This window comes from Schistocerca americana, chromosome 2 (genome assembly GCF_021461395.2).
Source record: "Schistocerca americana isolate TAMUIC-IGC-003095 chromosome 2, iqSchAmer2.1, whole genome shotgun sequence".
NCBI lineage: Eukaryota > Metazoa > Arthropoda > Insecta > Orthoptera > Acrididae > Schistocerca > Schistocerca americana.
Window position 1 is genome coordinate 650,764,795 of NC_060120.1, and position 25,882 is coordinate 650,790,676.

Consider the following 25,882-nt stretch of genomic DNA (forward strand, 5'->3'; position numbering starts at 1 on the left):
AATGACATACTCTTAAAAAAAATCTGCAGCAAAAGTAACATGGGTTATAGTAGCAGCAATATGGCTATGACTCAACCCCTTCTCTACATGGTGAGTAGCATCCTTTCCATATTGCTAATATTCCTCCCTGGACTTCCCACTGTTTTCTTTGGTATAGTAGTGTGCACATGAGGAAGTGAGTCGTAGGGCTATGTGCCAGCAGCAATGAGAAGTGTACCAATGACCCCCAGCCAGCAGTGTCATTTTGCTACATGAGCTTGTTGAGAATACTTTGGGGTGCAAGTAGAATATTTACCACTGATATTCATGTTAGTTCTGGTATGCTGAGATGTACGGATCATACTGTGTTCATTACGCACGGCATAAAGCAAACACGGCAAGTATTACATCAAGAAGCGAAAGAGAGAGTTTTCTGAGCATATAAATTTTACTCGGAAAGATCAGATACAGAGACAGCGGTCCAGTCACCTCTGTGTTGTCAGTTACAAAGGTAGGAAGTGAGTGTGAAGTGTGGTACAGAGACAAAGAGCAAACTGGCAACACCACTTAGTATTTGCCTTCTCTCCGACACCTTCTTCCATGCAATAAAACTAAGAGCAATAATGTGAGCTGCCGATGACTACAATGAAAAACTTAAAAAATTACAAATTTATTTCCACAAAGATCAAACACAGACAAATTTAAAAAATGTTGGCAGTTTTAATTCTGTAGAGGCATACACAGGGTGTTACAAAAAGGTACGGCCAAACTTTCAGGAAACATTCCTCACACACAAAGAAAGAAAATATGTTATGTGGACATGTGTCTGGAAACGCTTACTTTCCATGTTAGAGCTCATTTTATTACTTCTCTTCAAATCACATTAATCATGGAATGGAAACACACAGTAACAGAACGTACCAGCGTGACTTCAAACACTTTGTTATAGGAAATATTCAAAATGCCCTCCGTTAGCGAGGATACATGCATCCAACCTCTGTCGCATGGAATCCCTGATGCGCTGATGCAGCCCTGGAGAATGGCGTATTGTATCACAGTCGTCCACAATACGAGCACGAAGGGTCTCTACATTTGGTACCGGGGTTGCTTTCAAATGCCCCCATAAATGAAAGTCAAGAGGGTTGAGGTCAGGACAGCGTGGAGGCCATGGAATTGGTCCGCCTCTACCAATCCATCGGTCACCGAATCTGTTGTTGAGAAGCGTATGAACACTTCGACTGAAATGTGCAGGAGATCCATTGTGCATGAACCCCATGTTGTGTCGTACTTGTAAAGGTACATGTTCTAGCAGCACAGGAAGAGTATGCCGTATGAAATCATGATAACGTGCTCCATTGAGCGTAGGTGGAAGAACATACTGACGAAACTAAAATGAGCTCTAACATGGAAATTAAGCATTTCCGGGCACATGTCCACATAACATCTTTTCTTTATTTGTGTGTGAGGAATGTTTCCTGAAAGTTTGGCCATACCTTTTTGTAACACCCTGTATATCCATATTTCATCTATACACAATTGCCTTGTAAAGCATATTCTAATAATGAGGTTACGGAAGACACGAACATGAAAATAAGTGAAACCAAAGTTCATTTAGTTGGTAAATTAGAGGAAATGGCATGAGGAAACAGAACTATTCAGAAATTAAGTAAGAGCCACAGACAGAATTGAGTGATGGAAGAAACATCACCTCATTTTCACCTGCTGTGCCTCCCTAAAGTATGTGGCTCTCTTCAAATTCTTCCTCTCTATAAGGAACCGGCAACTTCATATCTTGTCTAATACCAATTTTTAGTTATCTTTTTTTCTGTTTTCATGTAACTGTAGTTTAAGTTTGGATGTTTTTATCTTTACAGATGCTGAAAATAAGTTTGCATACCACTCTACCAAATAGTAATCCATGAGCTTGAATAAGGGAGAATTTTAACATGCTTCACAGCAAACACACACTACCATTGGCACAATGAGTTTTAATTTCTGTGATCACATGGAAGTTTTGAAAATAAACAACAGAAAACCTGAAGAGGGACACTTGCGATTAGTAAGAGACAAAACTTAACTATAAGGCTGTGTGAAGAAAGTAACTTACTACAATGGAGAAGCTCAATGCCAAAATGAGGTGGTGCACAAATGAATTTACACATAAAACAATACTTTAGGGAAAACTTGGCATATGAAATTCAATGGCAATTACATATACGTTAATGAAGATCCAGTGTTCGAAAAAGCTGCAATTTGCATATGAGAATTAGGTATTAAACATCACCAATTTGCAAGATGCTGCCTAATGAATCCTGCTTTCTGCTTCATCTAACTGATCAACTTTTGGATACCAATTGAGTGTCAGTAGAGAACTAACACTTTGTAATCAGTGCAGTAGTTAGGTTTTAAATAAACACTACATTGCACTGTTTGGCAGTTAGCTAATTTTGCCCCCTTGGACATTATCAAACATCATCGCAATAAAAACTGTTACGCTTGCAGTATGCTATATTTACATTGAACACACCAGTGTGTGGAGAAAGCAACATCTGATGCATCCCTAATAATAATTTCACACAGTTACAGTTGGTACAGGCACATTATCCCAGATGTGAAGTCCACGCGTAAAAGGGAAGAACTGCAACACTTACGTGGAAATTACCACTGTGCTAACATATTTTAATATGTTATGTACGGAATGTACAGTATTCTCCAGCAGTATTGGGATGCAGTGAGTGACCTTAGCTCCATATACCTACAGCCATCTACCAGCACCTCAATCGATCAATCAATCTTACTGCGTTTAGCAGTGGTCTAAACTTTCTCACCAGTTATTGTAGTTATTAACTGGCACACACAATAATGTGACTGAAATGTGCCTTTGAGTAGGAGAAGAAAGATTGAAACATACAAGTGTTATACAAATCATAATCACTGAGGGGAAGACTAGCTGAAGGTTCCACACTGTAATTAGTAGTGAATGCAGGAGGATAAATGATTTCTACTAAACCATACAAATCTGTCATAATCCACATCTACCTCGTGCTTACAGGTATGACGATAGTGCATGATGAGCCGGACATATTCAAATAATGAATTCACACCAAAACAATAAGACACACAAGCTAATCAAAATTATTAATACTGAACTCAAATAAAGTAGCTGACTTTTATATAAACAAGTAAATATGTTGTCTTTTTCATGCTCCTCTCTACATAATCTATATTCTCTCATTCTCTAAATAAAATTTTGGATACCACTATTCAAAGGAAAAGGAAAAAGTCAAAAGAAACTCATGTGTATGAGGTATGGTGCCCTTCAGCACAGGTGAACAGTCTCTCTCAGCCACTTCTTTTGGCAAATGAGGAGGTGAGTTGGGAGGAGAGTGAGTGAGTGAGTGAGTGAGTGAGTGAGGAAAGTACCTTACTAAATAGGCAATAATGAGAAAGCTTTGTTATCAGTACACTAGACTCTTGCTAATCCGGCCGTGGGTAGTCCAGCCTCTCAGTAATCCGGCGCACATCCAAAAACATGTGCACAATGAATTATCATGTGCAACAATGCTTAGTTAAACAATGCTTTATATACTGTATTTGAAATGGTAGCTTACTTCACAGTTTGGAATCATGTCTTCTAAAAGGAAACACATTATGCTGGACCTCAAGTAGAAACTCTAAATTTTAGATAAATTAAATAGAGGTTCTTCACAAAAAGCCATTGCTGCCAAGTTCAGTGTTGGACAAGCAGTTATCTATGACATCAAAAAGAAAGATGATGTTATTCGACAGTACTCAACACAAATGAGTAGTGAGTTGGGAAAATGGAAGGTTATACAAAAGAGTGAGAATGGAGAACTGGACGTAACCATTTATTGATGGTTCATACAACAACGCAGTAAAGAAATTTCAGTTTGTGGCCCAATTATAAAGGAAAAAGCAGCTGCATTTAACAAACAACTTTGGCGGTAGTAACTCGTTTGCAGCGAGCGAAGGTTGGCTATCGAACTGGAAAAAACGATATGACATTTGGCAGCTGACAGTCATTGGAGAAAGTCGCTCAGCTAACGATAATGATGCTGCAGTTTGTACGCAAGATACAAAAGATAATACAAGAAGATGATTTAACTGCTGATGCCTTGAATAAAGCTGATGAAACAGGACTCTTTTACAAGATGCCTCCTTCAAAAACATTAGCTGCCAAGAACGAGAAGAAAGCTTATGGTTACAAGCAACAGAAACAGTGGATAACATTAATGATGTGTTGTAATGCAAATGGGAGTCATAAACTACCACTTATGGTGACTGGAAAATCCCAACAACCACATTATTTTCAACACACTGACATCAATACTCTACCAGCGCAAAATTGCACTCAGAAAAAGCGTGGATGGACAGACAAATATTCTCTCAGTGGTTCCATGAAACGTTTGTACCAGCAGTGAGAAAAGAGCTAAAGAAGAAAAATCTTCCACTGAAAGTTATCCTTATGATTGACAATGCTCCCAGTCATCCTTTAGATGTTTCTCTAAAGTCCAATGGTACACATGTACAAGCACTCTTTTTCCCACCCACTGTGACAGCCATAATTCAGCCCATGGACCAGAGAATTTCGGAATCAATTGAATGTCATGATCGACATTCGCTTCTCATCTCCTTGCTGAACAAAAGTGAAAACGAGTCTATTGAGACTATGTTGAGGGTGCGGAAAGCAATTAACATACATGATGATGTTTTCCAAGCAGCCGAAGCATGGGATGAAGTGGAGAGTGCTGTCATAATGAAGAGCTGGAGAAAATTGTGGCCATTCGTTGATGCCAAGTTGGATTCAGCAGTGAGTGACAGTGATGAGCCAGTCAATATGGAATTATCAATTACTTCGTACAGTGACATGTTCCACAACCTTCCAGAAGGAGGAGAAATTGACGATGAAGGTGTTACTACGTGGCTGAATGAGGAAAACTGTAATACAGACCAAACTTTAACAGATGAAGACCTAATCAAAAGCTTGCAAAAAAGTAATGATGAAAGTGATGAAGAAGAGGACACAGGAGGAGAGAGCATGAAGATTTCTCATACTGCTGGTGCTGAAGCTGCCGAGTTCTTCCTGGAGTACCTTAGGCAACACCCAGATATATGCTTGTAAAGCACTTGCGTGATAAAGCATGCCACCATTGTGTATCATCATTGTGATAATTTAAATTAGGGACATGTTACATAACGAGTGATATGACTGTATAATTATGTACAGTATACACTCAAGGACTAAGTTTTCTTCAAAAATTAACGTATTTTTGGATTTAATAAAGTATATCCTCTATGTTTTAAAATTGTATCCTTCATTTTAATAAAGTACAGTACACTATATCCCCTACATTTCCAAAATAAATAAAAAACAAAATAAACGAATAAAATAAATTTCAGACACTTAATCATCTGGAATTCCGCTAATCCGGCACCCGTATGTGCCAGGAATGGCCGGATTAGCGAGAGTCTAATGTAATTCTTGACGTGCTTGCAAAGTTTTATGGTTGACACAGGAGATGAGCTGCTCCTGTACTCAAGTGCACTTTCCTTCATCATACTGTTCATATCTCTCAAAGATTACATTCAAAAATAAAATCTTAGGTGAGGCAAGGAAAGCTGCATTCTCAGAGTATTTTGGTTTTGATAACTACCTGTGTGTAGCTCATCACATTCACGACCACTTTGACAAAAACCTTAAAATATCTATTCTATGAAACTTTTGAAACAAACAATTCAATTACAGTTGCTATAATTTTATTCATTTTGTAATGGTACAGCTGTGTTGACTTAAGGAATGAAACATTTAATTGCACAACATCAACTTTCAGAAATTCTAAGTTCAATTATGTTGGTTTCAGCGTTCACACTTATTCTCAACTACAAAAACAGAACAGGAGATGTATCATGTGAAACTTTTCATTACTGTGCAGTTCCAGCAACAGTTCAATTGAGACTGCGTTTACAGAGACATCCTAGTACCTTACAGAGACTAACAACAGTGTAGCTTAGTTATGTTCATCACCTGATACACTACAACCTCATCAAACAACTACAATCCAAATACTGAGACCTGAGTTTCTCCTGGCGTATACAACTTTCAAATAACTTCCGGGAATTCAGCCAGGTAACACTTTCAGCCATTTTCAAGGCAAACTGCAACGGACAGGCGGCGTACATGCAAATTTAATACCTCGGTTCTCGGACCCAAGCAGGAAAGATAACACACACACACACTGAACACTAGTGCCACCATAGATGGCCAAAGTCAGAGCTATCGATAGTGAGACTATGAATTCGCAGGTGAGGTAGCATTGAGTCTGTCCCTCTGTTTCTTGACAAGGGAGAGAGCCGGATTCCAAACAGAGTTTAAACAGAAACCTCCATCCCTGTTAATAAGGTTGCTCGCTAATTTAATCTCAACTGCCTCCCTAAGGGGTACTTCGTACCTTGGTACACAGGGCACATATCGTTTCTGACGCTGAGACTTTGCCAGCTGAGCTGTCCCATCTTGAAGTTACATTTCGTCAAAATGGTTACAGTGATAGACAGATTGAACGTGCGTTGCGCTATCGACCAACTGTACATCAGGTGATTGATGATAATTCTGAGTCAACACCTAAGTCTACTGCCTTCTTGCCTTACGTAGGAAACACGTCCAATAAGATCGGTCGTATTTTACGGAAATACGATGTGAAATGTGTTTTCCGACCTCCATCTAAAATTATAGCACTTTTGAGTTCCGTTAAGGATGATCTTGGACTGCGTAAGACGGGTGTATATCGTGTCCCTTGTAGCTGCGGCATGGCATATATTGGTCAAACTATCAGGACCGTGGAGGACAGATGTACTGAGCATAAACGGCACACACGATTACAGCAGCCAAATAGATCTGCTATTGCCGAACATTGCTTGGATACTGGTCACCCCATGTTATATAATAACACCGACATATTGGCATGCACGTCCAGCTATTGGGACAGTGTGATTCGGGAGGCAGTTGAGATTAAATTAGCGAGCAACCTTATTAACAGGGATGGAGGTTTCTGTTTAAACTCTGTTTGGAATCCAGCTCTCTCCCTTGTCAAGAAACACAGGGACAGACTCAATGCTACCTCACCTGCGAATTCATAGTCTCACTATCGATAGCTCTGACTTTGGCCATCTTTGGTGGCACTAGTGTTCAGTGTGTGTGTGTGTGTTATCTTTCCTGCTTGGGTCCGAGAACCGAGGTATTAAATTTGCATGTACGCCGCCTGTCCGTTGCAGTTTGCCTTGAAAATGGCGGGGTGTTCTCCCGCCGAAATATCGGCGGTCGCTGTAAGTGTTACCTGGCTGAATTCCCGGAAGTTATTTGAAAGTTGTATACGCCAGGAGAAACTCAGGTCTCACATTGTTTACCTCTACGGGGAGGAAATGTATCGGTGTTTACGTAAGTTGGATAAACTTCGTAGCTGTCGAGTTAGACTGCAATGTGCTTTGTCGTTTTTATTGAGGTGTCGTGATGAAAATCATGTCCCAACATTTGCTAAGGTTGTGCACCATATTAATTCTCCTGCCGCCAATCGAATTAAGCAACGTGCTGGCTTGGCTCTTGTTCGCGAAAGGATTCGTTTTACTCGTGACGTTTGGATTCTGTTTCCAAAGAATTGTATCGTTTTCATTTAATGGTTGCATCTGAAGTGTCTGATTTCACTTGGGATTGGTTGGACGGTGCCTCATGGACCCAAGCTGACTGGGAGTACAACTCCGTTACTGCCCGGCATTTGGCAAAGTTTGAACGTTCTCATCGCGCGGAGTCGGATGTTATATCTCGACGTTCTGTGATAAATCTCACAGAGAAATCTTTTGACGACGCAACCTTATCCGTGCTAGGGAAGGGATTAAATTTTGCACCCACTCTGAAGAATTTGCCGGTAGTTGATTTTATTAGTTCAATTGAACAGGCAGTTTGCAAACTACCTCCTGACGCTGCAGAGGATGTTAGGAGGGAGGCATGCCGTGTTTTGACTAGGGCTCGTCCACCCAAGAGTAATGTAACAGCAGCAGAGAGGGCTGCTTTACGCTCTCTCAAAGTTGATCCCAGTATTGTTATTTTACCTGCTGACAAGGGCAATGCCACCGTTGTTTTAAATATACATGATTATGTACAAAAGATGCAATGTTTACTATCTGATTCAACGTATCGCAGAATCGATGCTGACCCCACGAAAAGTGTTGAGAGAAAGACCAACAGCCTCCTGAAGAAAATTGGTTTGTCGCAGGACACAATCAAGAGGCTTAACATCTATAGTGCGGTTCCCCCTAGGTTATACGGCCTTCCAAAGGTTCATAAGGAAGGGGTTCCTTTCCGTCCTATAGTGAGTAACATCGGCGCCCCGACATATTGTGTATCCAAGCATCTTGCTTCTCTGTTGAGTCCACAAGTAGGACGGTGTGAACATCATATCAGGAACTCAGCTGATTTTTTACGTCGTTTGGAGGGACTGAGGCTGAATGACTCTGATATTTTAGTGAGTTTCGATGTGGTCTCTCTCTTCACTCGTGTTCCTCTGTCTGATTCGTTGCGGTTAATTGAAGCCAGGTTTGGTGCTGATTTAACTAATCTCTTTAGGCATGTGTTGACATCCACTTACTTTTTATTTAATGACCAGTATTACGAGCAGACAGATGGAGTTGCGATGGGTAGCCCGTTGTCTCCTGTGATCGCAAATTTGTTTATGGAAGACTTCGAGGAACGTGCATTGGAGTCGGCGCCTTTAAAACCCGCCTGTTTCTATAGATACGTTGACGATACCTTCATTGTTTGGCCCCACGGTACGGAGAATTTGAATGTCTTTCTAGAACATCTGAACTCGATCCACCCGAACATTCGTTTTACGATGGAGGTGGAAAAGGATGGTTGCCTTCCCTTTCTCGACGTGTTGGTTAGGAGGAAGGATGATGGATCATTGGGACATGCAGTCTACAGGAAACGTACTCACACCGACTTGTACTTACAAGCTAATAGTTGTCACCATTCGGCTCAGCGTGAAGGGGTACTTCGTACCTTGGTACACAGGGCACATATCGTTTCTGACGCTGAGACTTTGCCAGCTGAGCTGTCCCATCTTGAAGTTACATTTCGTCAAAATGGTTACAGTGATAGACAGACTGAACGTGCGTTGCGCTATCGACCAACTGTACATCAGGTGATTGATGATAATTCTGAGTCAACACCTAAGTCTACTACCTTCTTGCCTTACGTAGGAAACACGTCCAATAAGATCGGTCGTATTTTACGGAAATACAATGTGAAATGTGTTTTCCGACCTCCATCTAAAATTATAGCACTTTTGAGTTCCGTTAAGGATGATCTTGGACTGCGTAAGACGGGTGTATATCGTGTCCCTTGTAGCTGCGGCATGGCATATATTGGTCAAACTATCAGGACCGTGGAGGACAGATGTACTGAGCATAAACGGCACACACGATTACAGCAGCCAAATAGATCTGCTATTGCCGAACATTGCTTGGATACTGGTCACCCCATGTTATATAATAACACCGAGATATTGGCATGCACGTCCAGCTATTGGGACAGTGTGATGCGGGAGGCAGTTGAGATTAAATTAGCGAGCAACCTTATTAACAGGGATGGAGGTTTCTGTTTAAACTCTGTTTGGAATCCGGCTCTCTCCCTTGTCAAGAAACAGAGGGACAGACTCAATGCTACCTCACCTGCGAATTCATAGTCTCACTATCGATAGCTCTGACTTTGGCCATCTTTGGCGGCACTAGTGTTCAGTGTGTGTGTGTGTTATCTTTCCTGCTTGGGTCCGAGAACCGAGGTATTAAATTTGCATGTACGCCGCCTGTCCGTTGCAGTTTGCCTTGAAAATGGCGGGGTGTTCTCCCGCCGAAATATCGGCGGTCGCTGAAAGTGTTACCTGGCTGAATTCCCGGAAGTTATTTGAAAATCCAAATACTGTCACACCAAGACCTGTATGTTTAAAGACTCAATGTTTGAATGTAAATAAGCTGAGGAATTGATTTCATATAATACATGATCTCTTACATTAATCTGACATTCATCTGGCAAACGTAAACATGTTTCACCTATGCATCAAGCTGCATCTCTTTTTGAGATATTGTATTTGAGAACAAGCTTGAAACTGGATTTTTGCAAAAAGGGGTTTTTGGTAGTAGAAGTGAAATTAATCAAACATTTTCTGTACAAAACTATAGTTTTGTTACAATCCATGTACAGTCTCGACACTTACCAATTCTTGAGAAGTTGGCAGACCCTTCATTTTGCGCTGCTCATTCCACATAAGTTCTTCAATCTTCATGTGTTCTTCTTCAGACAGCTCATCCATTGGTCGACTCGCATCAATCTGTGTTAAATCAATTTTTGGCTCTGACTTAAGAAGTGCCTCCCACCAACGCTCTTTTGTTTTCTCCAAGTGAATCTAAAGTGAAATGTAATAACAAACCTCAGTTTCCTTGTTCTCAATTAACAGTTTGCTAGAAATTATGAAAATTAATACTAAAAAGTTATATAAGGAGGGAATCTATGGTATAAAATATTGTAATTTGGAGAAACAAGCTAAAATACTATAATTTGGAGAAACATGACAAAATATTATAATTTGCTCAGCAAGTTTCTATTGAGGTACTTCAATGATGACACATGGAAAAGCTCTTCTCAATTTTTCGGGTTGCTTTCTTATCTCTTCATGGGACTGTACTCTTCTCAAGGCAATGCTGTTTTTACAATTTTGTTAACACATTATCTACATGACTATGATGTTCATCCTATAATTTTTTTCCTGTCTATTTTTATGCTTCTGCATGATCTGAAATTTCACTAATTTTGCCTTCACAGTCTTTCCACACAATATATGCAGGAAGAAGGAGCCACTGGATCTGAAAGCTTGTAAAAGTTAAACGTGTGTGTGTGTGTGTGTGTGTGTGTGTGTGTGTGTGTGTGTGTGTTCTCCTGCTGCAGCTTGGTGAGCAAATTTTTTTACCTATTCACTTGCATTATATTGTCAATAATGTATTATTTTCATTGTTATATAAATTAAATAGATTACAAAAGTGTCGTACAATTAGTATCTGATTATTGCTCCTCAGTTTGGGACCCACAGCAAGTAGGATTGGTAGAAGATCCAAAGAAGAGAGGAGTGTTTCATCACAGGTTCATTTAATAAATGTGAAAGAGTCAAGGAGCTGTTCACTGAACTCCAGTGACAGAAGTTACAAGAGTGGCATAATGCAACTGCTGAAGTTAGGTGCTAAAATTCCAATTCCTGAAAGAGTCAACCAACATATTCCTTCTTCCTGCATACATTGTGTGGAAAGACTGAATGCAAAATTGGTGAAATTTCAGTTCACACAGAAGCATAAAAATAGTCATTCTTCCTGGGTACCATTCATCACAAACAGGAGAGGGAAGAGTTGACAGTGATACATGAAATACGCTCTATAACACCCCATATTTGTGTGCTTGTGAAGTACAGATGTAGATGTACATATTTTTCTTTCAACTTGCATTCTCAATAATTCCCACTCTTACAAGGGGATCTTCCCAGTGGTGGGCCCGACGTTTGGAAAATGCCTTTACAATGAAGTATATTTGGCTTTCACGTATTGCACCCTGTAGCCACACAGCCTGGTGGGCCACTGTTTACAAATAATGGATGAAAAATAATTTCTTGGGATGGTCTAGCACTTTGAAAATAACACTAATTTTCAGAATGGTGCCACAGCCTAGCAGTTAAGCTGTTAAGCTTAATGTTGTGGTTTTGAATCCCATCAGGTTCATTTTTTATACAATCTTTATCACATTTATTATGAATTAACAAATGTAGTTCACATGAGCAATTGCGAGCAACTGAGAGTGAAAAAAATACAAGCTGCCTTCTGCTACCAGATTGGAATTATGTAGCAAAAGAGAAATGGATATCATCCCAGCACCTTTGGCATTAAGTTTGGAAGTTTTCCTCTTTGTGAAAATTCTGTTTAGCACCACTCAGCATGCTTCATTAGATTTATAGGTCACTGTCTCCATTAAATTTACTGGTGCACTTGCAAGTCTCAATCACTCCTTTTACCAAACAATCAAAGTAAGAGTCTGTGGGTTGGGATCTTACTGCTTTAAAAGCTCATCTTATCCTTTTTTTGTAAGACTTTGTTCCACAGTCACTGACTTTTCAAAGTTTCTGAAGTTACTGTGCCATTTATGTTCAGCACTGCATTTACCAGTGTGTGGATTGGCTGCCTTATGTAGTTTTCACTGCAATCACATGACACAATTCACACACCACGCACTCTTATGCCTAGGTCCCTTTTCACTAAACACAGCATTTCTTCAATTTTTTGAGGTAGCCTGAACAATGGCCTAACACCATATATTACACGCAAATCTCCATGTGTGAGAAAGCTATGCAGAATGGAAGAAGTGCTGTAGGTCTATTTTTAATTTTGACTGAATGGGTTTGCTGCTTCTTTTACTAATGAATGTACACTCCTGGAAATGGAAAAAAGAACACAGTGACACCGGTGTGTCAGACCCACCATACTTGCTCCGGACACTGCGAGAGGGCTGTACAAGCAATGATCACACGCACGGCACAGCGGACACACCAGGAACCGCGGTGTTGGCCGTCGAATGGCGCTAGCTGCGCAGCATTTGTGCACCGCCGCCGTCAGTGTCAGCCAGTTTGCCGTGGCATACGGAGCTCCATCGCAGTGTTTAACACTGGTAGCATGCCGCGACAGCGTGGACGTGAACTGTATGTGCAGTTGACGGACTTTGAGCAAGGGCGTATAGTGGGCATGCGGGAGGCCGGGTGGACGTACCGCCGAATTGCTCAACACGTGGGGCGTGAGGTCTCCACAGTACATCGATGTTGTCGCCAGTGGTCGGCGGAAGGTGCATGTGCCCGTCGACCTGGGACCGGACCGCAGCGACGCACGGATGCACGCCAAGACCGTAGGATCCTACGCAGTGCCGTAGGGGACCGCACCCCCACTTCCCAGCAAATTAGGGACACTGTTGCTCCTGGGGTATCGGCGAGGACCATTCGCAACCGTCTCCATGAAGCTGGGCTACGGTCCCGCACACCGTTAGGCCGTCTTCCGCTCACGCCCCAACATCATGCAGCCCGCCTCCAGTGGTGTCGCGACAGGCGTGAATGGAGGGACGAATGGAGACGTGTCGTCTTCAGCGATGAGAGTCGCTTCTGCCTTGGTGCCAATGATGGTCGTATGCGTGTTTGGCGCCGTGCAGGTGAGCGCCACAATTAGGACTGCATACGACCGAGGCACACAGGGCCAACACCCGGCATCATGGTGTGGGGAGCGATCTCCTACACTGGCCGTACACCACTGGTGATCGTCGAGGGGACACTGAATAGTGCACGGTACATCCAAACCGTCATCGAACCCATCGTTCTACCATTCCTAGACCGGCAAGGGAACAGGACAATGCACGTCTGCATGTATCCCGTGCCACCCAACGTGCTCTAGAAGGTGTAAGTCAACTACCCTGGCCAGCAAGATCTCCGGATCTGTCCCCCATTGAGCATGTTTGGGACTGGATGAAGCGTCGTCTCACGCGGTCTGCACGTCCAGCACGAACGCTGGTCCAACTAAGGCGCCAGGTGGAAATGGCATGGCAAGCCGCTCCACAGGACTACATCCAGCATCTCTACGATCGTCTCCATGGGAGAATAGCAGCCTGCATTGCTGCGAAAAGTGGATATACACTGTACTAGTGCCGACATTGTGCATGCTCTGTTGCCTGTGTCTATGTGCCTGTGGTTCTGTCAGTGTGATCATGTGATGTATCTGACCCCAGGAATGTGTCAATAAAGTTTCCCCTTCCTGGGACAATAAATCCACGGTGTTCTTATTTCAATTTCCAGGAGTGTAGATCTAATTTTGTATCCTTTATACCTGTTATTCTATAGTACAGCCTTTAAATGTTTTAACTCATTCACTGTAGGCTTAAGTACAAGTCACTAACCTATTGCATGGGCAATGGATCATGTTTGTAGGCAAATTGCAGCAATTGGTTGCTCATTTGTGAGGCCCTGAAGTATGCATGTACTACAAGCCAAAATCTAAGTCAAGCCAAATTTTGCAGTTTTTGCACTGTACCTGAAATAGTAACACCTAATTTAACACATATAAGCATCAGTCACACTTGGATTGTGTGTTAAGCTAGCAAGTGCCAGGAGCATGTAAATGTCCATCTTAGAAAGGGGGGGGGGGGGGGCAATGAAAACACTGAAGCAATGATAAAACATCAAAACATAAGCTAATTTTAATACAGCAAAAAGAAGAAAAAAACTCTGGAAATATTAACAATATCCATTGTAAAACAAAATGCTCTCTAATCATGTTATCACAGAGCAGTTCATAAAGTATCTAGGCTTGTTCCAACAATCTCTACACTCATACGGTACGTCAGTACACTTGCCCTGTTCAGTGCACTTTTTACATCTCTTTCACATGATTTGATTTTTCCCTTTGGTAGGTACCCACTTTTGCACAATGTGTGTTTCAGTACGAGGTCTCTTTCTCACATCTCTCCAAATTTCCATTGGAGGAAGTAGCCCCTTTATTATTTTTATTCTGTAATCATACAGTGTCATTTTACTTCCCACGTATTTGTTAAGGTGATGCAAACTGAAAAGCTGCAGGTCAATCAAGTGAGAAAATAATTTTTTTTTTACGCCAATGGACAGTCTTCCGTTCATATAAATTATATGACAACATGTATTTCTGCCTATTAGTCCCAGACATACTCGTGTTGTATTTGACAATTGGTAGTGGTTTTGAGATTGTTTGCTGGCACGACTGTCACTTGAACCATTGTGGAACTGTAACTAACCTCTCATCTATCCCTCCATTTTATGATCATCATGCCTTGCAATTAGTGAAAAATTGTGTTTCCTTTACTCAGTTTTGCAGATACTACATTTTGGAAGTGCTCCTCCTATTTAATATCAGCATGCCACTAGAATGCATTTTCAGATTCAATAAGTTTTTAGCTAACACAAAGCTACTGCAGTAATTTTCCATGTAAATATTACAAAGAACATGCAGCTTCTCCTAAACAAATGCAAAACAATCTTTCCAGCACGATATTTCCACCCGTATCATTAAGCATCCCCATGTACATAGTGTACATATTTACAAAACCATCCGGTTGTTTAGCATGTACGTTCTGGTGCCATATGTATGCCTTTTGTTTCATATATATTGCCTAAAGTACAATCTGCATTCATTTCAATAAAGATCTTAATGTGTCAGCTTCCTTTACACAAAATGCCCCAGCTAACTGTACAATTTCTATACATGACATGTATTCGCAGTTGTTAATAAGAAAAACCATCAACTGTTTAAGGGAATGACAACAGCGAAAATTTGTGCTGCACCAGGACTTCAACCTGCATTTCTCACTTCATGCGAACAGTCACCTTCCGCTTTTGCTTTCCATGCACAGCTCACAGCCATATGCAAACTTCCATATGTCATCATTCCTGCATCACAACCTGTACCATATGCACATTATGTAATTACCATACAGGGGAGGATATTTTAATTTAAATTTTATATTTCATAACGGCTGTAGTCTCCACAGTGGCTGTTCCTTTGTAACAATGCAATGTTATTCCTAATAATATAGGCACTGTAATATCATATTTAACTGCTGATACCAGGCAATGACCCTCAATTAAAATGTCTGCCCCCATACAGGAATTACATACTGTATGTACAAGTACAGGTTGTGATGCCTAAACAATGACATGGAAGTTTGGGCCTGGATGTGAGTCGTGTGGACAGCCAAAGCGATTAAGGCGACTGCTCACAAATTGTAAAATCCGCATTCAAGACCTGGTCCGGCACAAATTTTCATTGTCTTTCGCTTACACAATCGAAGATTGTTCATATTTGCAAATGTGAATACATTTCATAATGGCTGTAGACACAGCTGTGCCTGTTCCTTCAGAACATTTCCTCGTTGTTCTTAAACCACAAAATGTCCAAAAAATCAATTTTGCTACTTCTACCATAAATCTGATGCCTTAATTTGAGACCAGATTAAAAATATGTTGCCAACATTTAGACAGAAACAGATGGGTTGAGAGGAGTGGTGTTTAATGCCTGATTCAATTAAAATGCAAAATACCTATTTGTCTTTACACGAAATTTTGATTCTAACAAACAGTGGAGGGGAAAATTTCACTAGCACCATTTTCAAGTCTTTCTTTGACTAGGATCTCACATATTACAGTTATGAATGTTCTGTATGACCTGTTATGACAATGAAACATCGCAAAGCATCAATTTCTATTTAAAAAAAAAAAATTTAAAAAATTAAAAAAAAAATGAAAGCTACTTTTATGAACAAATGGACATGAAAAGCATCTGTCTTTAATAACAAGAATATTGTAATTATGTCACTGTCACCGTAACACATTTAGTTTCAAAATTGATGATGCAACCTTAACAATACAGGTAGTGGGGGCTGTGCGAAATGGATTGGGCAGTTTTTTTTAGATTAGTGGCTCCTGGGAAAGTACAAAGAGGCGTTCAGTCCCAAAGGCTGCAGGTCACACAGAGGATGATGGTAGACCTAGGAAACATTAAGATCATAGTTGCAAATTGTCATAGCTTTGTTGGGAAGGAACCAGAACTCCTAGCATTAATGAAAAGCACTGAACCTGAAATCATGGAGTATAAGGCACTGAAAGCTGACTAAAGCCACAGAAGTTCATCCAAATTTTTTTTTACCAAGGACCTACTGTTATTCAGGAAGGATAGATAAAATTCCATTGTTGGTAGGAAAGTTGCTATCAACATACAGCAGAGATGCTGAGTCGCAGATAGGCACAACAAAAATACTCTCACAATTAAAGCTTTCGACCAGGTCACAGACAGTTAAGTGCTGCACATTAGATGGAAGGCAGGGAAGAAGTGAGGAGGAGGAGGAGGGGGGGGGGGGGGGAGGAGTAGCGGAAAAGGAGAGAAATAGAAAGACTGGTTGTGGTGGTGGAATGATGACCGTGTAGTACTGGAATGGGAACAGGGAAGGGGCTGGATGGGTGAGGACAGTGACTAGCGAAGGTTAAAGGCAGGAGGGTTACGGGAATGTAGGATGTACTGCAGGGAAAGTTCGCACCTGCGCAATTCAGAAAAGCTGGTGTTGGTGGGAAGGATCAATAAGGCACAGGCTGTGAAGCAGTCATCGGAATGATGGATATCATGTTTGGCAGCATGTTCAGCAACAGAGTGGTCCACTTGTTTCTTGGCCACAGTTTGTTGGCGGCCATTCACGCAGACAGACAGCTTGTTGGTTGTCATGCCTACATATAATGCAGCACAGTGGTAGCAGCTTAGCTTGTAGACCACATGACTGGTTTCACAAGTAGCCCTGCCATTGATGGGATAAGTGATATTAGTGACTGAACTGACTGATGACCATAGATGTTAAGTCCCATAGTGCTCAGAGCCATTTGAACCATTTGAAGTGACTGAACTGGAGAGGTGGTGGTGGTGGTGGTGGTGGTGGTGGTGGTGGTGGCGGGAGGATGTATGGGACATGTCTTGCATCTAGGTCTATTACAGGGGTATGAGCCATGAGGTAAGGGGGGTTGGGAGCAGGAGTTGTGTAGGGATGGATGAGTATATTGTGTAGGATAAGTGGACAATGGAATACCACTGTGTGAGGGTTGGGAAGGATAGCAGGCAGAACATTTCTCATGTCAGGGCATAACGAGAGGTTGTCGAAACCCTGGAGGAGAACATAGTTCAGTTGCTACAGTCCTTGGTGGTACTGAGTTACGAGGGCAATGCTCCTCTTTGTACAAGGTTGGGAGGATAACTACAGTCAGTGAAGGCCTCTGTGAGACCCTCAGTATATTTCGAGAGGGACCGCTCATCACTGCAGATGCGACGAACACGTGTGGCTAGGCAGTATGGAAGGGACTTCTTGGTATGGAACGGGTGGCAGTTGTCGAAGTGGAGGTATTGTTGGTGGTTAGTGGGTTTGATATGGATGGAGGTACTGATGTAACCATCTTTAAGGTGGAGGACAACATCTAGGAAAGTGGGTTGTGGGTTGAGCAGGACCAGGTGAAGCAAATGTGGTAGAAGTTGTTGAGGCTCTGGAAGAATGTGGATAGGGTGTCCTCACCTTCGATCCAGATAGCAAAGATGTCATCAATGAATCTGGACCGGACGAGGGGTTTACGAAAGATTCCTCTAGATGGCCGATGAATAGGTTGGTATAGGGTGGTGCCACATGGGTGCCTATAGCCGTACCCTGTATTTGTTTGTAGGTAATACCAGCAAAGGAGAAGTAATTGTGGGTGAGGATATGGTTGGTCATGCCGACTAGGATGGAGGTGGTTGGTTTGGAGTCTGTCGGGCGTTGGGAAAGGTAGTGTTCAATAGCGGTAAGGCCATGGGCATTAGGAATGTTAGTGTACCGGGAGGTTGCATCAATAGTGACAAGCAGAGCGCCTTGTGGTAAAGGGACTGGAACTGTGGAGAGTCGGTGCAGGAAATGATTGCTATCTTTTACATAGGAGGGTAGGTTCCGAGTAATAGGTTGAAGGTGTCGGTCTAAGAGAGCAGAGATTCTCTCAGGGAGGCACAGTAACTGACACAATGGGGTGCCCTGGGTGGTTAGGTTTATGGACTTTAGGAAGCATGTAGAAGATAGGAGTGCAGGGAGTGGTAGGGGTGAGCAGAGAGTTGGACTCCAGGGAGAGATACTGGGATGGGCATAAGGATTTGAGTAGTGACTGGAGATACTGCAGGATTACTAGAATGGGGTCACTGTGGCAAGGTGAGAGTCCTCCCGCCAGGTAATCTTTGCGGTTTGAAACAACAGTGGTGGAGCCTTTGTTCGCAGGTAAGATTATAAGGTCAGGATCAGTTTTTAGATGGTGGACTGCGATTCTTTCTGTGGATGTAAGGTTAGTCTGTATGTTGAGGGATTTGGGGAATGATGGTGAGGCAAGGTTCGAAGTAAAGAAATTCAGGAAAGTTAAAAGGGGGTGGTTTGGGGGCAGTGGGGGTGCATCATGGTTGGATGGAGGAGTGAAATGAATTAGGCAAGGTTCAGTATTGGTCTTTGGTTGAGTACGATTGGTAGGGTTGGTGGCAAAAAAGTGTTTCCACTGTAGGGACTGGGAGAAGGAGAGAAAGTCTTTAACAAGCCCTGCATGATTGAATTTGGGAGTGGGGCAAAAGGTGAGGCCTTTGAAAAGGACTGATATTTCTGTGGGGCTAAGGCATGGAGGAAAAGTTCATGAATGTGCTGCAGGTCTGTTTAGATTCTGGATTCTGTGTGGTGGTGGGAGGGAGTTTTGGAGGTTGGGGTAAGTATAGTAGGTCTGCAAGACAAGGTTTGTCAGCTATGAGGGGAAGTGGGGGAGGTTTGGAGGTGGTTGTAGATGTGGTGGACAGTGGTACTTCAAGGTGGGAGTAGGAAGTGAGCAGGATGGAAAGAATCCAGAACCTAAACCTAAATTTAAGAAAATCATTAGTTATATTATGCTTTGTAAAATCACAAAATTAAGTTGGAATTTTTTATTTTCCTTGTTTGACGATATTTACCTTTTAAAGTACATTCAGTAATTAGTTAAATAATTATTACGGTAATAAGCAGGTTAGCTGAAAATGAGTGGTGTGAATCATGATAGTGTTATGGTGCTGCGGGCACACTTAGAATTTGTCATGGTGCGCGAGCCTTCGGGTAAAGTCTGGCACCTGCAGGCCAGTGCTGTAGCTGCAGCGACATCAAAAGGACTGGAGCAGAAACACCTGGAACCCTCCGCCTCGCATCGCCTTGACACTTCGAGGCATTACGACGCCGTGGCTATATAAAGCCCACCCTGCTGTCACTGTCATTCAGTGTGAATAGTTTAGTTCAGTGCATGCTGCAGACGTATTTAGTGTTCCGACTTTAGTGTCTGGTGGACTATTTTATATGACTACATAGTATTTGTTTACTTTAGTCTTAGTGTATTGTGAATAAAGTTCGCAATGGATAAATTTGTAACCAAAACAGCGTGCTTGAAAGTTGATGATACTGCAAGTTAACGTCCAACAAATATTGTGTCGTCAAATGCTTCGTCTTCAGGCGAGAACCATTCACAGCCGAAAGCTGTACTGTCCGGTAAGGGAAGATCATTTCAGAAGTCTTGGTCGATCAAATATACATGGCTAGAATATGAAGCATCTACCGAAAAAGTTTTCTGCAAAACCTGCAAAGAGTCAGATGCTACAAATTTATTACAATTTTCTTCAAGAAAAGAAGATGCATTTACTTCCGTATGGTTTTCTAACTGGGAAAAGGCTTTGGAAAAATTCTGTCTTCATGAAAATACATTTACGCATAAAGAAGGTGTTCTGAAACTAAATTCTATCACTAACTGAAGTGTGGCCTCCCAATTGAATGAACAGTTAGATAGTGATATGAAGAAAGGCCGTTTAGCTCTTGCGACAATTTTTACTACCATTCAATTTCTATGCTCACAAGGACTAGCAATTAGAGGGCATGAAGACGTAAACCCAAATTTTTTTCAATTGTTGGAACCCCAAAAGAATGACGTACCTGAGTTTAAAGATTGATTAAGGCGTTCAGGGTATACGTGGACGTCCCACGATATTCAAAGTGCGATCATTGATCTACTAGGAAAGTCTGTGTTGAGAAAGATGTTGGCTTCAATCAAGAAGACTGAACATTTTTCTATTATGGTTTACAAACAATTGATTCTTCGATTCACGAACAAGTGTCATTTTGTATTTGTACTGTCGATGATTCCCTAATCATCATCGAAGATTTTATTGGCTTATATAAGACCCCCAACACTGAATCACAAACTCGGTTTAGTATTTTAAAAGATGTTTTTGCTCATCTTGATTTTTCAATGGATAACTTAAGAGGATAGTGCTACAGTGGTGCCTCGAATATGAGAGGTAATTTCAAAGAATTAAAAAAATTCGTTTTGGATATACAACCAAAAGCACACTATGTGCACTGCACTGCTCACAGTTTAAACTTGGCAGTTGCAGACAGTCTCCGCTATCTTACGTCTATGGGGGATATTATGGCTTTAGCCATGGACTTAATAAACACCCTAAGGTAATCCAACAAAAGGTTGGGACTTTTCAGAAGGATACACTTTGAGAGGGCCAGCAACCAAGCTGGTCTACAACCCCTTTGCCCGACACAAGGGACTATCTGGGCTTCTAGTATCTTGAGAATATTGAAAAACTTCGAATAACTTAAAGAGTTTTTTGAAACATTTTCTGCAGAGGACAAAACAGAGGCAGGTTACAAATGTGTAGGCTACCTTGAGTCAATATTACAATTCCAGACTTATTTCTTTTTACGTCTTCATTGCCATGCATTGAACCCAGTAGAGGATGTCAGTGAAAAACTTCTGCGCCCTCACCTAAGTGTTGCTGATCTGGAAAAAATGTATGAGGGCTTGATTTGTATATTGAATGGAAGATGTAATTGTTTTGAACACTTTTGGGAATTGTGTTTACAAGAAAAACCTTCAGAAGTTGATCCTTCGCTTCCTCGGAATCGAAGTATGCCAAAGAAGTATGAAAACAACGAAGCCAGCTCATTGCACACTTTCAGTACCCCAAAGTAATACTTACATTGAAGTTTGTGAAACGATGCAATGTTGCATTACTGAGTGGTTTGCATCAACTGGACACACACAGGTCATTGCAGTTGAATAAGAGTGCTCATTTTTAGTAAACAGAGGTGAAACAAATTTGAAAAATTCAACAGTTTTTCAAAAAAGACCTAGACATTGAGAGAGTGCGCTTACACTTGAATATGTTAGCCGATACTGCTAATAAAAAAAACTGGTCATAAAAAACATGCCTGATGTAAGAAAGTACATTACACAAGAGCCTGCAGTTGGAGAAATGTAATGTGAAGTAGTGAAGTGCATTAAGCTGCTCCAAATAGTTCCAATAACGACAGCAACAGCAGAACAGTTATTTAGTGCCCTTAGGTGTCTGAAGTCATATCTCCGATCAATAATGGGGCAGAAGCAATTGAACAACTTCGCTGTGCTTCACGCCCACCATGATGTTTTGGAAGAATTGGATATCCGACCAGTCATCAACGACTTCATATTCAGTAATTCAGTCAGACAGCCAACATTTGCACCTTTCTCAATACACTCTAGCCCTAATAATGGCATTTAGAGCAATATTAAAAATCTTTATAAAAATAGAGAATTAAATACATACATAATGTTAAATTTTCAGTTTTGAAATTTAGTATTAGTTTAATACTGTGTTACTATATTACTATAGTACTGTATTAGTTATTTTCAAATACTTAAATATTTTTAGGGTGTAAGACCCAATTAAAAGCTGCTATTTACATACTTTTTGACTGAAAGTATTAGGCATACTGTATTAACTTTATTAACTGCATTATCTTTGAGATATTGGTTTTATTTAAATATAATTTCAGTCTTTTCAGAGCTATATATTCACTGATCTGTAATAGTCTATAAGCATGATTATTACTGTAAATTAAATTAGCTTTTCATGAGAATACCGTGTGTGTTTCTTTTTTCAAAGCCAAAAAATGTGTCAGACTTGTCGAGTTTCCCGGAGTGTCTAGGTAGTGAGAGTCCAGTTTTCAGGGGTCTGATGTTGATCATATGACTCCAAAATGCTTAAAAGAACTTTAAAACTCAGGTTCCTCTCAGAGTATGCTGATACAATAGCTCCATATTTAGCAAATATATACAACCGCTCACTCACAGAAAGATCCATACCTAAAGACTGGAAAATTGCTCAAGTCACAACAATACCCAAAAAGGGAAGTAGGAGTAATCCATTGAATTACAGGTCCATATCACTATCATCTACTTGCAGTAGGGTTTTTGGAATATATACTGTATTCGGACATTATGAAGTACCTCTAAGAAAGCACTTTATTGACACACAGTCAGCATGGATACAGAAAAAATCGTTCTTGCAAAACACAACTAGCTATTTACACCTATGAAGTAATGAGTGCTATCGACAGGGGACATCACATTGATTCCACATTTTTAGATTTCCAGAAGGCTTTCGACACGTTCCTCACACGCATCTTCTAACCAAACTGCGTGCCTATGGAATATCGCCTCAGTTGCGCGAATGGATTTGTGATTTCCTGTCAGAAAGGTCACAGTTTGTAGTAATACACAGAAAGTCATCGAGCAAAACAGAAGTAATATCAGTCGTTCCCCAATGAAGTGTTATAGGCCCTGTATTGTTCCTAATCTACACTCCTGGAAATTGAAATAAGAACACCGTGAATTCATTGTCCCAGGAAGGGGAAACTTTATTGACACATTCCTGGGGTCAGATACATCACATGATCACACTGACAGAACCACAGGCACATAGACACAGGCAACAGAGCATGCACAATGTCGGCACTAGTACAGTGTATATCCACCTTTCGCAGCAATGCAGGCTGCTATTCTCCCATGGAGACGATCGTAGAGATGCTGGATGTTGTCCTGTGGAACGTCTTGCCATGCCATTTCCACCTGGCGCCTCAGTTGGACCAGCGTTCGTGCTGGACGTGCAGACCGCGTGAGACGACGCTTCATCCAGTCCCAAACATGCTCAATGGGGGACAGATCCGGAGATATTGCTGGCCAGGGTAGTTGACTTACACCTTCTAGAGCACGTTGGGTGGCACGGGATACATGCGGACGTGCATTGTCCTGTTGGAACAGCAAGTTCCCTTGCCGGTCTAGGAATGGTAGAACGATGGGTTCGATGACGGTTTGGATGTACCGTGCACTATTCAGTGTCCCCTCGACGATCACCAGTGGTGTACGGCCAGTGTAAGAGATCGCTCCCCACACCATGATGCCGGGTGTTGGCCCTGTGTGCCTCGGTCGTATGCAGTCCTGATTGTGGCGCTCACCTGCACGGCGCCAAACACGCATACGACCATCATTGGCACCAAGGCAGAAGCGACTCTCATCGCTGAAGACGACACGTCTCCATTCGTCCCTCCATTCACGCCTGTCGCGATACCACTGGAGGCGGGCTGCATGATGTTGGGGCGTGAGCGGAAGACGGCCTAACTGTGTGCGGGACCGTAGCCCAGCATCATGGAGACGGTTGCGAATGGTCCTCGCCAATACCCCAGGAGCAACAGTGTCCCTAATTTGCTGGGAAGTGGCGGTGCGGTCCCCTACGGCACTGCTTAGGATCCTACGGTCTTGGCGTGCATCCGTGCGTCGCTGCGGTCCGGTCCCAGGTCGACGGGGACGTGCACCTTCCGCCGACCACTGGCGAGAACATCGATGTACTGTGGAGACCTCACGCCCCACGTGTTGAGCAATTCGGCGGTACGTCCACCCGGCCTCCCGCATGCCCACTATACGCCCTCGCTCAAAGTCCGTCAACTGCACATACGGTTCACGTCCACGCTGTCGCGGCATGCTACCAGTGTTAAAGACTGCGATGGAGCTCCGTATGCCACGGCAAACTGGCTGACACTGACGGCGGCGGTGCACAAATGCTGCGCAGCTAGCGCCATTCGACGGCCAACACCGCGGTTCCTGGTGTGTCCGCTGTGCCGTGCGTGTGATCATTGCTTGTACAGCCCTCTCGCAGTGTCCAGAGCAAGTATGGTGGGTCTGACACACCGGTGTCAATGTGTTCTTTTTTCCATTTCCAGGAGTGTATATTAATATAGGAGACAATCTTAGTAGCTGTCTTAGATTGTTTGCAGATGATGCTGTCATTTACTGTCTTGTAAAGTCATCAGATGACCAAAACAAATTGCAGAATGATTTAGATAAGTTATCTGTATGGTGCAAAAAGTGGCAATTAACCCTGAATAAAGAAAAGTATGAAGTTATTCAGTGAGTACTAAAAGAAATCCACCAATTTTCGATTACGCAGTAAGTCACACAAATCTGAAGGCTGTAAATTCAACTAAATACTTGGGGTTGCAATTACAAATAACCTAAACTGAAACCACCACATAGAGAATGTTGTGGGTAGAGCAAACCAAAGACTGTGATTCATTGGCAGAACACTTAGAAGGTGCAACAGGTCTACTAAAGAGACTGCTTACACCATGTTTGTCCACCTTATTCTGGAGTATCGTTGTGCGGTGTGGGATCCGTTTCAGGTGGGACTGATGGATGACCTAGGAAAAGCAGAAAGAAGGGCAGCTCGTTCAGTATTATCACGAAATAGGGGAGATAGTGCCACAGACATGATATGTGGCAACCATTAAAACAAAGGCGTTTTTTGTTGCAATAGTATCTTCTCATGAAATTTCAATCAACAGTTTTCTCCTCCGGTTGCAAAAACTTTCAGTTGGCACCAACCTGTTGTTGTTGTGGTCTTCGGTCCTGAGACTGGTTTGATGCCGCTCTCCATGCTACCCTATCCTGTGCAAGTTTCTTCATCTCCCAGTACCTACTGCAACCTACATCCTTCTGAATCTGCTTAGTGTATTCATCTCTTGGTCTCCCTCTAGGATTTTTACCCTCCACACTGCCCTCCAATGCTAAATTTGTGATCCCTTGATGCCTCAGAACATGTCCTAACAACCGGTCCCTTTTTCTAGTCAAGTTGTGCCATAAACTCCTCTTCTCCCCAATTCTGTTGAATACCTCCTCATTAGTTATGTGATCTACCCACCTAATCTTCAGCATTCTTCTGTAGCACCACATTTCGAAAGCTTCTACTCTCTTCCTGTCCAAACTATTTATCGTCCATGTTTCACTTCCATACATGCCTACATACCAAAATGGTACTGAAACAGAGGATGACAGACTAAAGGCCGAAATACTAAATGTCTTTTTCC

At 42.0% G+C, this 25,882-nt stretch overlaps 1 protein-coding gene across 1 annotated transcript in view; it reads right to left on the reverse strand.

Moving 5' to 3' along the window:
- The window catches only part of LOC124596118 (nudC domain-containing protein 3-like), a 76,469-nt gene that overhangs the window by 1,446 nt on the left and 49,141 nt on the right, over positions 1-25,882 (reverse strand). Inside the window, exon 6 of the mRNA XM_047135133.1 lies at positions 10,263-10,451. Within this exon, the coding sequence (XP_046991089.1) occupies positions 10,263-10,451 (189 nt within the window). The remainder of the gene's footprint in view (positions 1-10,262; positions 10,452-25,882) is intronic.